Source organism: Nannospalax galili, unplaced genomic scaffold (assembly GCF_000622305.1).
Source record: "Nannospalax galili isolate Female #2095 unplaced genomic scaffold, S.galili_v1.0 scaffold346, whole genome shotgun sequence".
NCBI classification, from domain to species: domain Eukaryota; kingdom Metazoa; phylum Chordata; class Mammalia; order Rodentia; family Spalacidae; genus Nannospalax; species Nannospalax galili.
Genome location: NW_008357637.1, coordinates 9,144,185 through 9,162,482, shown reverse-complemented (window position 1 = coordinate 9,162,482; position 18,298 = coordinate 9,144,185). Strand labels below are relative to the sequence as shown.

The 18,298-nt window shown below is 37.3% G+C and overlaps 1 protein-coding gene across 3 annotated transcripts in view; it reads left to right on the top strand.

The window, feature by feature from the left end:
• The window catches only part of Ccdc141 (coiled-coil domain containing 141), a 207,432-nt gene that overhangs the window by 29,364 nt on the left and 159,770 nt on the right, over positions 1–18,298 (top strand). For all 3 annotated transcript variants that reach the window (XM_017794928.2, XM_008855352.3, XM_017794927.2), the window contains exons 3-4: positions 13,131–13,322; positions 16,165–16,273. In XM_017794928.2, coding sequence (XP_017650417.1) covers positions 13,131–13,322; positions 16,165–16,273 — 301 coding nt within the window. The remainder of the gene's footprint in view (positions 1–13,130; positions 13,323–16,164; positions 16,274–18,298) is intronic.

The following is an 18,298-nucleotide window of genomic DNA, read 5'->3' as shown; positions in this document are numbered from 1 at the left end:
CTGCACCAAGCACATGCTCACACTTATACACATACATATCCCACAACCCCTAACACAATAAATAAATAAACAAATAAATAAATAAATAAATAAATAATGCAATAACATTTTTTAAAGTTTTAAATAAACTGGAGAAAATGGAATGTTTGATAATTATAATTTGTAAGTATTTCCACTGTGTAGAAATTACAATTCCAAATGAATAAAACAATACATATTTATGTATGTGTGTATTGTCTTTTACTCCTATTTATGATACCAACAATGAATTCTTTCTTGAAATGCGGGCACAAAAATAAGGAATATATTTTGTATCTACTGTTTGTCTTGGAGGCAGTTTTCTCAAACTTAACCACATCTAGTACTTTTGACCTTTTAGAAATACAGGATTCTAGTGGCTTAGAAATCCCAGTCTGTTCTACACCTGACCTTCCTTCATGAGGCTAAATCTTACCTTCCAACCTGAGCCAGAATTCAACCTCTGCTCCCCAACCAGTAGAGTAAGAAATAAGCTCATTCTTATCCAATGATCAAAAGATATCAAGAAATTAAAGTGTCATTCCTCCCACTTGATGATTCATTCAACAATTTAAAGCTATTATTACCTCACTATATATGAGGTACTAGGATAGATTTAGGAAATACAACAGTGATTATGAAATGGTTTCTGGAGTCTAGAAACACATACGAAGATCAATCATCCTTTGTCATTTTTCATCCTGAAAAACTTCACATCTATAGAGAGTCCTCATCTAGATTTATTACTTTTCTTTCTCTTTATTATCCCCCTAAAATAGGAGTATTTATGTGTGCTATTGCTTTGAAAGGAATGGGCTATCTAAAAGTAATTTTCAGACTTCAGAAGAATAGACATTTAAAAAATCTTTTAAAAAATCTTTTATTTATTTTCATTTTATGTGTATGAGTATATTGCCTGCATGTATGTAAGTACACACATATTATGCAATGCTCACAGAAATCAGAAGAGAGTGTTGGATTCCCCTGGAACTAGAGTTACAGATGGTTGTTAGCTGCCACATGAGTGTTGGGAATCAAACGTGGGTCCTCAGCAACAGCAGCCAGTGCTTTTAACCACTGAGCCATCTCTCCAGCTGTGTTTTTCACAATAGAGAAAAGTTTTATATTTTTAATTGAATAGTGTCCATTGTAATTCATATTGTGTCAGTTGTCATGCCAAGAATTAAAGATAAAAAGACATTTAAGTCTTCTTTAGGCATCCAAGCCAAAGTTGTTAAGGTCATACAAGGATGTTTTAAATTTTTAACTAACACATAATAAGTGTATAATTATGGAGTAATGGTAGCCCTTCAATCCATGTGTACCATGTACAATGATCAGATCAGGATCCTTGGCACATGGATCACTTCAGACTGTTATTATTTCTTTGTGTTGGGATCATTCAACATCTTTTCTGCTAGCTATTTTGAAATATTCAATTGTTGAAGTTATTCCTCTTCAATCCAGAACCTTAGAGGTCTATCCAGGTGTGGTGCCCTCTTTTCTATCTCCACAAGAATTAATAAGTGGATGGAGCCTCCAAACATGGCTGGATGTGAAAGTCAAATGAAGAATTGTTACACTAACAGAGATTCCCATTCCTGTCCTTGAAATCCACTGAAGTAGAATCAGGGCATCTGCCTTTTCCAGAATTCCTCTCATGCGATGCTGGCGCAGCCAGTTTCTGAGTATTTGGGGGATCATGTAGCTATAGAAGAAGGATAGAAAGGACTCAGAGGCAGAGGTCAAAGCAAAGGACTGGGAAGTGGCCAGTGCCTAGGGAAACCCAACCATAGGCGAAAACATGGTTATCACGACAGCCTGAACTAAACAAGATGCAATGTCATAAGTCTCTGAGTGTGCTTGAGAAGTGTCCAAATGTACATGGTAGGAGGTTTAGGGATGGTTGATAAATGAATGAGCATTGTTTAATCCTGATGTTAGCAACGGAGATGGCTAGCAGTGTTCGACTAAACAGTTTAGACATACTAATTTATTAGAAATATAAAACATATAGCCTAAACCTTAGCTATTTGCTCAAATTTTTCAGCATTTCTGTAAAGTTTTAATTTCAATTTTGAGATCAGCCATTGTATCAGAATATCTGCCCTAAAGAAGATAAAAGAATACAGAAAAGGACATCAGTCACTGTGCAACGCTGTTATACTGGGAGTTTAGAATTTAAACTAAAAACTGTATCCTCTGGTGCTTCTTCCACTATGTGTGCTGTGACAGCTAATCTATGTGATGACAGGTGAGGGTAATAATGGCAGTTAATCCAGAAATATATTAAATAATGAAGATAAGAAAAAATCATTTGAGGCCAAACTTGACAGTTATCCCATGTTGTTTACTTTGGAAATGTTTTAAAGACTTGAGGCATTCTGTCTTCCCACTTGGCAGAGAAAGAAATGGTACAACTGCATATCATTAGCTCACATTTCATTATAGATGTCAAGCCAAGAGTTTGTAGACATTTTAAAAATTAAGTCTTTTATTTCTTGATCCCCAGCTACTTTAAGGTACAAATCTTATTTAGACATTATGGGTAGGGAGAGGTACTGAATGGGCTGTCAGAAGGAGGATGTTGGAGAAGCAGAATTGATCTTCAGTGATTGACAGTTCACTCTTTACAAAAAAACAACCATATTCCAAAGCAGCAAGCATTTTAAAGCACTGAGTAATGATGTTTAGCAATATAGTTGTGAACTCTCAAGTCATAAACAGATGTGATTTTAAGATTTATTTATTGAGCTTAGAAAAGCTACAAAAATATGGATTTCATATCTGAATATATTTGTTTGTGTAAATGGGAGGATCAAGTACAAGAAGGCTGGACTCAGGGACCACAAGTACTGTTGTCAAGGCTCTGAATCTCTGGCTCCTAGACAAGCTCTACACACATCCAATAGGATGTTCACCCACCTGCTCCAGGTTTGTATTTTACCAATTTAGTGACTGGTGAATAGATTTTTGCAGATAGCCTTGGCAGAAGAGGATCTATGGAATCTAATTTTCCAAGTTTTAAAATACCGTTTTTCATCCCTGAAGCCACTGTTTCATCCTTGAGCCAATCAATTCATCTGTAGCTCAGTCAGCAAATTTTGTGACTAGGACAGTATTACTGGCATCCCCTGTCAATAGGCAAAGGGCAGTATGACCCTTCCTCTCATCACCTGCTATGAGATTTTCATTTATAAGAGGGTTTGGTTCTATGGACAGAGAAGAAAGGGCTATTCCTTTCTCAAAACAAGAGATTGGGGAAGGAGAGAGGGAAAGATGAGAGAGAGAATGAGGAGGAGGAAAAGGAGAAGAGGGAGAAAGAGAAGCCATAAAGAAAAAAGAGCACACCTACTATAGTGGTTTAATTTCCTAATTAGCGTTTATATACCCAAGAAAGGAAAATAAAGATCATTCTTCAATGGCAAACATAAATTATGACTTATTAAGTAAGGAAAAATATATATTTCTTCAGCAGTATGAGCAATTTTTTGTCTGATATTTCAATAAAATCCTGGATACCACAGGCTTCTCACTAACAAAAGATCAATTTTAAACCCTTGTATGAATATAATCAGAAAGATAAATATTCCACACACAAAATTTCTAGATTTTGGCTACTCCTTGTACCTTGCAAATGGTAAGTACTTAGTAAGCAAGTATACAATGTTGATTAAACAAATGGACCATGGTCTCTGTACCATAGAATTAGATAAGACCATAGAAGTTGACTGGTCAACGTTTTGAATAGATGCAGACATCTCTATTCTACATGTAGAGTGATTATTGAAAGGCTATTTGAGCACTTCCATGTGAAAAATTGATTGTGAATACATTTTGTGCTGGCATTGGCAGTATCACTGCAATAATTACAGCATGTTTAATTTCTCATATGTTTATCTTTATTGATGAGGGATGCCCTGGGGAGGCATAAAAAGGGACATGGTTACATCTTCCTAAGTCATGGATATGGTCTTTAGCCCAAGTGAACTACAAGTCCCAGAATGCAGCCTTCTATTCTTATATACTGAGTTCTAGAACTAATATGCCAAATTTGATGACATAGTTGGATTTATCATGAAAACCAAAAATGTTATGATTTAAACTTTAGTATATAGCACATTGTCATTTGCTACATTTCTGTATTTTATTTTTCATGAAAAATATTTTTACTCTTCATCTCATCGAGATATGTTGTAGAATTGATTTCATACATAAAATAGCCAATTCATTATAAAGAATACAATTTTTTCATGCATAAAATAATAATTTAATTATAGAGAATTAGTGAAAAAATTTAAGGACCAAATGAGTGATTAACAGTGATTTTTAGGGACTGGAGAGGTGGCTCAGCAGTTAAGAGCACTGGCTGCTCATGCAGAGGACTTAGATTCAGTTCTCAGCACCCACATGGTAGCTAACAGCTGTCTATAACTCCAGTTCTAGGGGATCTGATGCCCTCTTCTGACCTCCATTGGCATGGCATGATATGGGTGTACTTACATGTCTGTAGGCAAAACACTCACACACATAAAATAAAAATAATAAATTTTAAACAGAATGATTTCTGAATTTTTTCAGAAATGTATTTTAGTACACATTTCCTTAAAGTAGATCATTGAATTTATTTTCAATTTATCTTTTCTAAAATTGTTACTTATGGGTATTTATTATAGATCTTTCAAATCATAAGTAACTTTCTGTTTCCTATTATGAGTATAGTGTCATTTACTTTATTCCTACAACAGTCTCAGTGTGTCCTGCATCCAGTAGTTTTACAAATTAATAATTAATATTAATGAGAATATACATATGAATATAGACATATTTAAGACACTAATTAACAATTATTGAATGTTTAATATTTACCAGGCACTGTGCTAGGAACTCACACGGCTTACTCATTTAATCTTTCCATAGCTTTATAAGATAGATATTACTATTGTTTTAATTTTATGCTAGGCTGAGATGTGCTGAGAAAAACGAACTTGTAAAATGCACAGGACTGCTAAGTGGTAGAGTCAGCTTGTAGACCCCAGCATTTATTTACAGTGCTGGAGATCAAACTTGTGGTCTTATGCTCTACCCCTGAGATACCTATGCCCCCAGTCCTAAATGTCCTTCAACTGATGGATGGATAAAGAAAATGTGGTACATTTACACAAAGGAGTTCTACTTAGTGGTAAGAACAAATGAAATCATAACATTTTTAGGTTAATGTATGGAACTAGAAACTATTATGCTAAGTGAAGTAACATAAATTCAGAAAAACAAGCAATGTATGTTCTCTCTCACTTCCCAGTTAAAATATTCCCCTTTCCCCCATTTCCTCCTTAATAACTACTATCCCCCTCTCTCGAGCTCCTTCTTCTCCTTTATCCCCATTTCCATTTTCCTGGCTCCTGCACCTCATCAGTTGAGGGACATTTAGGCTGTTAATTTGTCACATCCACAAGTGCTGTTGCAGTAACTATCTTTGCACATGTTCCTGTGAACAGGTACAAGAGTTTCTGAATATGTACCTGCAAGTCTATATATATATATTTGTGACAAGGAGTGGGAAGATTGGATCATAAGGTAGATTTATTTTTAGATTTTTAAGAATTCTCCATACTGATTTCCATAGTGGTTGCAGCAGTTTGCAGTCCCATCAGCAGTGGATGAGGGTTCCCCTTTCCATGCATCCATGCCATCATTTGGTGTCATTTGTTTTTTTAATCTTAGCCATTCTGACTGTGGTTAGATGAAATCTTAAAGAAATTTTGACTTTCATTTCCCTAATTATTTAGGATGTTGAATGCTTTTAAGGTGTTCTTTAGCCATTGTTATTTCTTCTATTGAGAGTTCTCTATCTAGATCCATAGTCCATGGGCCATTTATTTCTTTGCTTTTTTGCTTTTTGAGTTCTCTATATATTCTGAATATTAATCCTCTATTGGTTGGAAAGCTGGTGAAGGTTTCCTCTCACTCTGTAGGTTTCCTCTCTACTCAATTGGTTGTTTGCTTTGCCGTACAGAAGCTTTTTAGTTTAATGAGATCCCGTTAGTCGATTGTAGACATTAATTCTCGAGCAACTGATGTCTGATTTAGAAAGTCCTTTGCTGCACCTTTATCTTGTAGGGTACTGCCCATGTTTTCTTGTAACAGTTTCAGCATTTCAGGCCTCACGTTGAGACCTTTGATCCGTTTGGAGTTGACTTTTGTGCAGGGTGAGAGATAAGGTTCTAGTTTCACTCTTCTACGTATAGAGATCCAGTTTTGCCAGCACCATTTGTTGATGATGGTCTTTTCTCCAGTGTGTGTTCTTGGCACTTTTGTAAATATCAGGTGACTGTAATTGCATATACTCATGTTTGGGTCTTCTATTTTGTTCCAATGATCTACAAATGGGTTTTCTGCCAACACCATTCTGCTTTTGTGACTATTGCTCAAGGTCTGGTATGATAATCCCCCTGGCATTGCTATCTGTGCTTATGATTGCTTTGGCTATCCAGGGTCTTTTGTGTTTCCTTATGAATTTTAGGATGGTATTTTTCTATTTCTGTGAAGAATGTCATGGGGATTTTGATTGGGGTTGAATTGAATCTTCAAAATGCTTTTGGTAGGATGGCCATTTTCACTATATTGACTGGACCAATCCATGTACATGGGGGATCTTTCTATCTTCTTGTGTCTTTCTCAATCTCTTTCTTCAAAGATGTAAACTTTTAGGATTGAATAGGTCTTTAATGTCTTTGGTTATATTTATCCCTAGATATTTTTTCTGGAGGCTATTGTGAATGGGAGTGTTTTCCTGAATTCTTTCTCTGATTGCTTATTTGTGTACAGAAAGGCTACTGATTTTTATCGATTGGTTTTGGAACCTGCCACTTTGCTGAAAATATTAATGATTTCTGGAAGTGCTCTGGTGGAATTTGGGGATCTCTTACAGATAATATCATATCATATGGTTTCATGGTGTGGCATGTTCTCATTGAAGCTCCTTAGCATGGAGCACCTCAGGAAAAGTTTGCTGATGCTGTAAGTGCCCATCAGCCTAGCACTCATCACCCCAGCCCACTCATCCCTTATTTCTCTTCCTCTACTGCATTGTTCTCAAATTGTACACGTAGCCCTGGCAATCCACACATATAGTCTCAGAGAGACCCATGGTTACCTGAAATAATTTTACCTTTTAATGGTTATCCTAAAATATTTATTATAGGCTGAGAAATTTCAGTATTTCCTCTTGGGTTTGTATTTAAATTTTACTGGCGTCAATGGGGCAGCATAGCTTGAATTCTTTTTAGTGTTTTCTCATATGGGGGATCCACAGCATTTTGTGAGTTCCTGAGACCTCCAGATTAAAAACACTGTGTAAGAAATAGGCTTGGATATATAGTCAACCAATCAACACAGGCTAATCTTCATACATGCTTTCTGCGAGTGTCACACTGTGCTACACACTGGGAATTATATAGAACAAAAGTCCTAATTTTCATGGGTTAATGGAGAAGGAAGTAGAAAGCAAATTTTGATATATTGTCATAGTGATAATTGATTGGTCTAAATCTCTTGGAGAAAAATTTAGCAGTTGGATCAAGAGCCTTGAAATTTGGATGACCCATAACCAAATCAGCTTATTGTTAGGATTTATTTTATGAAAATAAGAGCAGTCCACAAAGATTGATAGGAAATAAACAAGAAATTAGACTGAATGAGGATTATTGAAATTAACTCAACCTAACACTACTTACAGTAGTTAAAGATGAAAACCAGATTTAAAGTTTAACATGAGAATAGTTAAATAAATTATAGCATTCAATGTGATGCAATATTTGCCACTAGAAATAATATTTTCTTACAATTCCATTTCTGAAAAGGTAAGAGAGCAGCCTTATTTTGTTCTATTGAAGACTATATGGTAAATACTTTAGGCTTGGCAGAAGACATTACCCTGTGAGTTGCAGTTATTCAAACTCTACTATTGTGATATGAAAACAACCATAGACAACACATAAATGTACACAGAAACATTCCAATAAAACTGTATTTACAGAACTGAACTATGAGTTTTGCATACTTTTGTTTTTTTAGAAATTGACTTAGATTTTTAAAAATGTTAAATATTTTCCTTTAAAATTTTATTCTTGGAAATTTCATAGAGGAATACAATGTATTTAGATAATATGCACCTCTGGTCCGTCCCTCCAACTCTTCCTGGACACGCCTCCCCCAATCCTTCTTCCTACTTCCTATTCTCTTCTGCTTAAGAAAAAAATAACCTACTAAGTCCAATTATTGCTGCTTATATGAGAAGCATGGGCATCAACTGGAGCCATCAGCTGGAGCCTGGCAACCTACCATGGGTCACACCACTGAAGAAAACTGACTCTTCCTCCCCCAAAGCCATCAACTGCCAAAAGCTCCTCTGCTTTAAGTTTAAGAAAATCTTACCCTCTGCCTCACTATCATCACTATCACCAATATCACCTACAGGGAAAAGCATTGCAGAATTTTTTAGAGTGTATGTTCCCAAATGTACTGGTTCTAAAATGCTTTGATTCTGTCACTTTTATTTGGAAAAATCCCAACAACATTCAGGAAAGAGAGACAGACATGCTATACCAATTTATCTACTTCAAATATGGAAAAAGTATTCTAACTTATTTTAAAGTCTTGCATTATCAACATATCAGAACTTAAGTGTATTAGTTACTTCTCTGTTGCTGTGCTAAAACACCGTAACCAAGGGAACTTATGGGAAGAAAAGTTTATCTGAGCTTATGGGTTCAGGTTCCAGATGGATTAGAGTCTGTCATGTCAGGGAGGTATGGTGAGGTGGTAGGAGCAGGAGCAGAAAGCTAAGCCCTCACATCTTCAACCAGACACAGGAAGCAGAGAACCCTCAAAGCCCACCCCCAGTGACATTCTTCCTCTAGTAAGGTCACATCTTCTAAAACCTCCCAAAACAGCGCCACTACCAACTGGGGACAAAATATCCCAATACTTGGGGCCTATGGGGAGCTTTCTCATTCAAATCACCACATTAAGATAGAACAAAAATTAGGAACCATTCCTATTTATGAAGATATTTAAATAAAATCTCTCATTCTAAGTCTGAGTTTGGTAAGAGAAGAGAGAGAGAGAGAGAGAGAGAGAGAGAGAGAGAGAGAGAGACTCTAAAGTTTCTTGGTTTATCTTTTCCTTAGTCTCACTGATCATTTTCATTTTTTTAAACTCAAATTTATTTCTTTCCTTCTCCTGATTTTGGATTCTTTGCTCTTCTAAGACCTTGTGTGATATGTCATTAGGCTGCTTCTTTGGAATATTTCTCCACTTTTGCATGGGTACTCGTTGCTAGATGCTTCCCTCAGTATTGCTATTGTTGAAACTTGCCAGTTTGGGGAAATTTTATTTCCATTTCCATTTGTTTAAAAAAATTTCCCTTTTGGTCTACTTTCCTTTTAGAAACAAGGTCTTCGCTCTGTGGCCCCAGCTGGCCTCAAACTAATTTGGTAGCTGAGGCTGGTCTTGAACTAATGGTAATCCTGCTTCAGTCTTCGGAGTGTTGGAATTACCTGTGTGAGCCACCATGCCTAGCTTTCAAGAACCATCCTAATTTTCTTTCAGAATTCTTCAGTGACCTTGATCAAAAACATGAAACATGCTTTCAATCTCCATAAATTTGTGTAATTTCTAACATTCTCCTGTTAGCTTCCAGTTTCATTACATTGTGGTCAGAAAAGGTGCAGGACAAGATTTCATTTTTTTTAATTTGTTAAGACTTGTTTTGTTCCTCATATTTGATCTGTTCTAGAGAAAGTTCCCAATGTTAATTAAAATAGTATATATTTTATAGCTATTGAATGGATTGTTCTGTAAATACCTTTCAACTTAATATTTTTTTAATTTTGTGTGTATGGATATGCATGTTCATGTCTATAAATGCAAGAGTTACATGCCACAGCATACATGGGGAGGCTGGAGAACAGTCCAAGATGTAAGCCTTGACCCACTACCTTGTTTTGAGACAGAGCCTCCTTTGTTGTTACCCACTGCATACTCCACACTAGCTGACCCAAGAATTCCCAGGGATTCTGTTTCTGCCTCTTGTCTGGCCATAGGAAGACTCGATGACAGCCATGTCCTACCCCATGCTGGCTTATGGGGTCCTGGGGATTTCAGCTCAGGTCCCCATGCTTCCATGGCAAATGCTTTGCCCACCATGCCGTCTCCCAGCCCTATAAATATATTTTGAGTCAGTTTGAGATATACCATGATTTAACTGATATTTCTTTGTTGATTTTTGTGTTCGTGATTTAACCACTAATAAGACTGGAGAATTAAAATCTCCCAAATATTTTTGTTTTGGGACCTGCCTCCCCTTTAGTTCTAATAGCATTTATTTTATAAAATGGCTGCTCTGATATTAGGTGTAGATATATTTGCAATTATTACATTTTCTTGGCAAGTGGATTGCTTGATCATTGTATTATGACTTCTTTCTCCTTATAGTTTTTTTTTTTTTTTTTTTACTTTAGGTCTATTTTTCAGACATGAGTATAGCTAGTCCTGCTCATTTTAGAATTCTAATTGTTTCCCCTCCTTTCACTTTCAATCTGTGTATGCCTTTCCTAGTGAAGTGAGTTTCTTGTAGCCAGCATATCATCATCATCATCATCATCATCATCATCATCATCATCATCATTTTATATTCCATTCGACCGGTTTCCATCTTGTAATTAGAGAATTTAGTCCATTTACATGTGAGTTATTATTAAAGGGTAATAACATATGCCTGCTATGTTGATTTTCCTTAGTTGTTTTGAGCATTCTTTATTTTTTTTTTAAATTCCTCTCGATGTTAGTCAGAGGTCTCCATAAGAAGAGAACTGATAGAATAAATGTATATTAAAAGGGGCTTTATTAGATTGGCATACCTGATAATGGTCCAGTAGTCCAACAATGAAGTGAAGACACTGGAGAGGCTGGGAACTGGTTCAGTCCATAGGGCTGGATGCTTCAGCAGTCTCAGACACTGAACCTAGGAGATTCCTGGAGAGCCCCTTGGTCTTCAGCCCACACTGGAAGACTGATGAAGGTTCTAATGTCAATAAAGGATGGATGAGTCACAGCAGCAGCAGCAGCAACAGCGTAGATGAAATTGTGAACAGGGTAGAAGAACTTGCCAGTGAGATACAAAGGCAAGTTAGCAAAAATCAGAGATTTCCCTTTGGACCTTCTCATATCAGAGCTGCCAACAGAAGGTGTTGCTCACATTTAGAGTTGTTTTTCCATTTCAATTAACCTAATTGCAGGTGTGTTTAGTTTATTCCAGATCCTGGCAAGTCAACAAACAAGATTAACCACCACACTCTTACTCTTCTTTGTAGTCTGATAGATTACTGTACTGATGGCATCTCGTGTGTGTGTGTGTGCGTGTGTGTGTGTGTGTGTGTGTGTGTGTATCTATTCTACTAGTAGGATTTACCCATGGTGCCATGATGGTAGTTACCCTTCCCTTCTGAATGTAAGATTCCTTTAAGCATCTTTTTCAAGGCTGGTCTGCTGATCATAAATTCCCTGTTTTTGCTTATCTCGGAAGGCCTTCATCTCTTCATTTCTAAGGTAGACTTGCTATGTATAGTAATCTTGACTATATCTTCTTCCAGGACTTCTAACACATTATTCTATCACCTCCTAGTTTGTAGGATTTCTCTTTTAAAAATATGCTGTTAGTCTAACAGGGTTGCCCTTAAATGCAACTTGGTACTCTTCTCTTGGAGATTTAAAAATTCTTTCTTTGTGCAGTATTTTTGAAAGTTTGGCTGAAATATGTCTTGTAAAGGTCTTTTTCTGGTCATCTAATTTGGAGTTCTACATAGTTAACAAATATCTATGTTTTCCTAAACCTTAGGGGAGCTTTGTGTTACCATATCATTGAATAGTCATTCTGTGTCCTTAATCATTATTTTCTCACCTTTGGCTACTCTAGTAGTAGTAATTGCATCCCAAAGATCCAGAAGGCTTTTAAAATTCTGTCTTGTTCTTTTTTGTTTTCTGTCTGAATGTGATAATCACAAAGGATCTGTCTTTAAGCCCTGTCATTCTTCCTTCTGTTTGATTTAGTTTGCTTTTGAGGTGTGTATGTGTGTGTGTGTGTGTGTGTGTGTGTGTGTGTGTAGAGAGAGAGAGAGAGAGAGAGAGAGAGAGAGAAGAGAGGATGTGTGTGAACAGAGGTTAGAGTTGGCCATCAAGTGTCTTCTCAATCACTCCCCACCTCACTTCTTGAGACAGTGTTTACTGAGCTGGGAGCTTCCTCTATAGAATCCTCCTGCTAGCCCTAAGAAAGACAAATATATAAGCACACATTCCTCTTCATCTTCAATAGTTTGTTAAAACAATCTGTAATGTTATAACAGACCCTCTAAGTTTTTGCAATATGATATTCTTTTATGACAATTCTTAATTTTGCATTAAGTTCCATGAGTATATTAACAATTGATGATAATGATTTAAAAAATAACTTTTACAGACCATATTTCTCAACTTTTTTCTTAAATTTTTTTTTTTTAATTTTATGTGCATGAGTGTATTGCTTACATGCATGTAAGTGCACCTGTGTTGTGCAATGCCAGTGGAAGTCAGAAGAGGGCATTGGATTCTTCTGGACCTGGGGTTATGGACATCTGTTAGCTGCCATGTGGGTGCTGGGAATCAAACTTGGGTACTCTGCAAGAGCAGCCAGTGCTCTTAACCACTGAGCCATCTTTCCAGTCCCTCAACTTTTTTCTTCTTGATCTCTTTACAGGATGTATCCAATGAGTTTTACTTATTTATTTGTCTTGGAAAATTAAAATCAACCTAATATTCAATCCTTCACCCCAGGAACGTAGGCAGGTACATTAACAAACCTGTACCATGTTTGAATTGTGTTTGAATGTGGATGCCTTTATCTTGGCTGTGCTCCCTGGTTCTTCACGGTCTTCCCCCTCCACACTCCACACATAGTTTGTACTTACAAATGCTTTTAGACCTTCCTAGACAACATACAATTTTAGGTATTTACTATTTGAGATGATGCCCCTTGTTTTCACACTGACATGTGCCTTGTGTTCTCCTGGACTTAGGCTTTGGAAGATCGCGTGTGGGAACTCTTACAGGAAGCAGACAAGACCGCTGAAGAAAACAAGTCTCAGAGTCAGGTCTATGATGCCATGGCCCAGACCCTGGGAGAAGCGTGGACAGCCCTGGTCTCCATGCTTGAAAGAAGGAGGGAGCTCCTTAGGCTGACTTCTGAGTTCTTTGAAAATGCTTTAGAGGTTGGTGTTTCAGAAAACATTTGCCTTCTCCATATTGAGGTCATAGTAAGCACACTAAAAAAAGTTGAGTCCCATAAAACACACATTGCAACCATGTTCGAAAATGGCAGAATAACCAAGGCATATACAAGACAGTTAGGTTTTTTTATTTTGACAAAATATAAAATCAATATTTTAAATATAGATCTTCAAACATGAACTAAGTTTACTTAATTCAATAAAATAGTAAGAGTGGGAACTGTCACTTGTCATTTTGATCTAGTTCCTTCTTTAGAACATCATAATATAGCTCTGGAATCTAATTAGCCTTTTTGTACAGTTCCTAGGAAGTGCTGATGTGGAAGGCTTTTGGTGGCTAAAAGTTGGAGGATAAAATTTCTGCTGCTCATTAAAAAATGAATTACATAGAATTCTATAGAATGTTTGACTTGTAAACATAGCATTTTACAGAACATTTTCCTAGAGCATGTAGTTGCATAGTTTGACTCATTAAAACACAAGGAAAGGAAGGGAAAAGTCCTAGACCTAAGATGAATGGCCATTTCCTTCTGTAATTTTTCTTGAGTTCTTTGATATTTTTTGAGGTTTTCAATTTCAAAATGTAAAACAAAAAGAAAAAATTCAAAAGAGGTATATTTAGTATAAGACAGTTATTGAAAATTTCACTTTGTAACTTCTCTGTCCAGTGGCAGCACATTCTGATGTGCGGACACTGTTTCATTATGATAAAGTACTAGCTTTGAAAAATAGGACATTTTTACAGGGAAAATTCAGGAGTTAAATCTAAAATAATGAAGGAAAGAAGATTAGTAATAGAACACAAAAATTGAGGTAGACAATCTCATGTATCAAGTGTGCATTTAAAAGTTAAGAAGAGGGAGCAAAAGCCTTATTGTAACTTTGAAGATTTGCACTCCACACCTTGAACACTGAAACTCAGCTTATTTTACAGACCATCTTGGGAAAAACTCCCATATACAATCTTCTTTCTTAAAAGACACATAAGCCATCAGGAATATACTTACAGGGGCCAAATTGCAGATCTAGCTGGTTCATTCCATCTTAGTAAGTGGAGTGTAGGTGTCAACTGGCCTTGAAAATCAGTCTCCTGAACACAGGAAATTATCTTTTTTCTAACATTAGTCTCAATATTTATTTCTCCATGTGTTAATATTAGCTAATTTTCTCTCTGATACGGGATTACTTCCAGATATTACATGGAGAGAGGAAATACTAAGTCAAATCATGTCAGCCAAGCACTCTTATTACCCTTGAGTGAGCTTTTATTGAATCTAAGGCAATGACTAAATGTTCCTGTATTTTCCTGTGTCAAATTCTGTGAACTACTCACATCGAGTGGAAGGCAGATGTCTACATAACCTTCCTGCTGCTTCTCTATGACAAAGCAATTTTCACTAGTGACAAGAAAAGATGAGGAAATTAATTGTAACTCTTTTAAAGAAGTCCCAGTGGCTGCTTCTACCTTGTACAAACTGTAGAAAGAAGGAAAGCACAAGTTTTACATGGGGAAAACATTCACAAGATAAAAGTTAATGGGATCAGGAGAGCTTTAGAACATTGTTTATGTTTTTCAAAATTTTTTATTAGAGTTTGAAATACAGATATACGGTGGATCTAAACTTCCTGTAATGAATGTTCTATAAGACAACAAAGTATGGGAGATGTTTTTTCCCTTTTAAGATTCTCCTAGAAGACTGTCTTTAAAATAAGTTATCAGAAACTGAATGAATGAGAGATGTAACCTCCTGTTGAACTATAAACACTAGAAATCTTTAGGAATATAAGACAGTTTATGATGGTGTGATTGACAGTTATTACAGGACAGTTTCTGGCTCACAGGCTTAGTTGTCAGGTATGTGTGTGGGGTCTTCTCCAACACCGAGTGACAGTGGCAGGCGTCTGTCAGCATATCCTACAGAATGGCAGAGGCCTTCTCTGCTTTTCAAAGGAGGCATGCCCAACAGTCGCTCATCATTCCACACCACTTATAACTACATCCTATGCAGCTGCTGTAGTAATCAAATGTGATATATTATCTGAAGCAGCTCATTCTATAAATATTAACAGTCACCAACTTCAAAGATGGTAGTTTAGAGAAAGCAAAAAGAAAGGGCCAGCACTGTGGAGGCTTCTCCATCTTCCCCACTGATATTTCACCTTTGTTATTTTATTCTAAACCAAATCCATTTTAACATGCTCTTTATAAACTATGATAATCCCCACTGAACCTTAGCACTGAAACACACCAGCCGTGTGCTGCTGTGGCGGTGTTCTAATGGAATAGCCAACTATGCTTTGCCCTCATCTAAAATTTGTCTACGATCCTCCTCCTGAGGGTTATATCCTTACTTCAGTGTGTCTTTCCATCTCAAATTTATTTTCAGGAAAAGTAAAAAAGAAAGTGATCATGTCAATTGCCATTTACATGTCAAATTGTTATACATTTTCCTTGGAAATGGAGAAATGTCCCCGTTTTCATTTCTGCTCTAGCTAATCTCATTCTATTTATATAAACAATGCACAAACATTATTGACAAAACTTTAAATAAAGCTTTGAACTATAGCTTCAAAAGCTAAGTTCGCCTCCTCTCGCTCATCTTGAATTCCATTCTTCTCATAAAGGTAGCAATTTGGTGTGTTTATTTTCAGATCTCTTTCCTTTCCCTTTACACACACACACACACACACACACACACACACACACACACACACACATATTTAGTCAGCTACACCATTAATGCAAGGAAAAAAATCCCGTATATCTTAAGGCGTCACAGTGACTGCTTTTGCTTTCATGTCTTTCCCTTGTACTTTGTTGTAGTTCGCTATAAAAATAGACCAGACTGAAGATTTCCTCCAGAATCCTCATGAGTTTGAGAGCACTGAAGCCTTACAATCACTTCTTCAGCTTCATGACCTCCACACCAAAGGCAAGAAATGTTTTATCTCCACGTAATCTTTTGAGCATCAAAAGATGTTAGCATATGGATTCTTATGGATGACAGCATTTTGATTTTACCTATTGATACTTCTATTCTAGGAAAGGCCTAGCAAAGCTTTGCTTTTGGCTGCCCTCAGAAGGAAGGCACTAGTTTTAAATGACCCCGAGGGGAGATACAGGAAGAGCCTGTGAGGGCTTTGGCTATGGGTGTGAAGGTCTTCTTCCCTGAGAGCAGAGGCTGCTTCTGCCTTGCTCGTCCCTTCATTCTAACATCCAGCAAGGCACACGGTACCATGGAGCCTCAAGATATGCTTGCTGGGTAAATGCAGTGGCTGTTCCTTCTAAGGGTGTATAAGCTCAGATCAGCCTTTAAACAGCAGCTGTGACTAAGGAAAATTTCTTTTTCATTATTTCAGTTAAAAAGAATATATATTTTTGAGATATACAACAGAAAATTATACAAAATATTTTCAACTCTCTGAGAAACTCATAATGGTAGTCAAATTGTTAAACTACAATTTATATGCCAGGCCTTTCCCACGAGACTAGGAAAGTTGTCTGTGGAAAAATAGTTGTTTTCTAATTTTTATTGAGCTTTTGTACAGTTCATACAACAGTACTTAATCAAATTTAGACCCCCCTCCCCATCTACGCCCCCCCCCACTGGACCTTATGTATTCTGCTATACATGTTAAGTCCTGTCCCATCAAGCATTTGTACCCAGATGTCCATCAGTGCAAATTCATCCACTGGAGTCTGGTCAGCCTACCTAGAGATCCTAAGTAAGGCCTACTCTCCCTCACCCAGTAGTAATCAGTCTTCAATAGTTCCCTGACTAGGACCAGCCTGCCACCCATTTCCCTCACTCTGCTCTGAGCCCTTGTCTGATTGAGTTGGCATGGGTCCTGTGCTTGATGCCACCATTGCCACCAGTTCACACATGCAAGCTTCCAGGAGACTGAAAGCCTCTGCTTCCCTGTGTTCATGAACCAGCCCTGGCTCTTACAGTCTTTCCACCACCACCCCCCCTTCTGCAATGGTCCCTGAGCTGTGCGTGGGTGGGTGAGGTTCAATATAGGAGTCCTATCCGGGGACGCACACGCTGCAGTCTCTTATTCATTAAAATGTGGCCAGTTATGGCCTTCTGTGTGTACCACACTCTATTGTTTCTAAGGAAGTTCCACTGGGGAGAGTTGTGGGATGTACTAGTTTTCTCTCTACCCCGTTCTGCTATGTTCCATGAGCTTTAGGTGTAGAGGTTCAACTGTAGATGTGTCACCTAGGACTGAGCATCTCTCAGACATATATTTTCTGTGTCTGACAAATTGTGGAATTCTGCAGTAGTCCCCCCTCCCCCCGCCTCATGTGTTATAAAAAGAAGCTTCTTTGATGTGTGGTATATGGTATACTTGTCTGTAAATATAAGGATCCATATTTAGCATATGGTAAGAAATTTCATTCGTCTGGAGCTATGACAGAAATAGGGTTTTCTCTAGGATCTGTGACCTCTCCAACCATGTGTATTTGGCTGTGTTTACAATGCTACCCATGAGACCATTCCTACTGAGAAGGCTTTAAATCCAATTAGGTAGCTATTGATTACTCTCCAGATAATAGTGTCCCTATTGCACCAAAAGAGGTAGTTGGTTGTGCCAGTCATTATGGTTATTTGGCTTTAGGGCTGGGTTGGACCATTGATTAATTTTCTCCCTTAGCAGCTTACATAGTATCCTCTAGAACTATGAGAAGTAAACTTCAAGTAGAAGGCTTCCAGGTCAGTTCCTGCTCCATTGTTCCAAGTCCTATGTCTGAAGTGTGTCCTGTTTTCAGCAGTAGGGTCTTATCTTCTAGTTCTGGGAGATAACCAAGAGTTCTGGCAATAGCCTATGTTATTTTGGGAGTCTCTTGGACTACTGTGACCAGTTGCTGAAGGGAAGTTTCTCCTGTCTGGTACTAGGTTCCTTGCCATACAGCCCCCAGTTATACATATGCACTAATGTTCAGATACTGTATG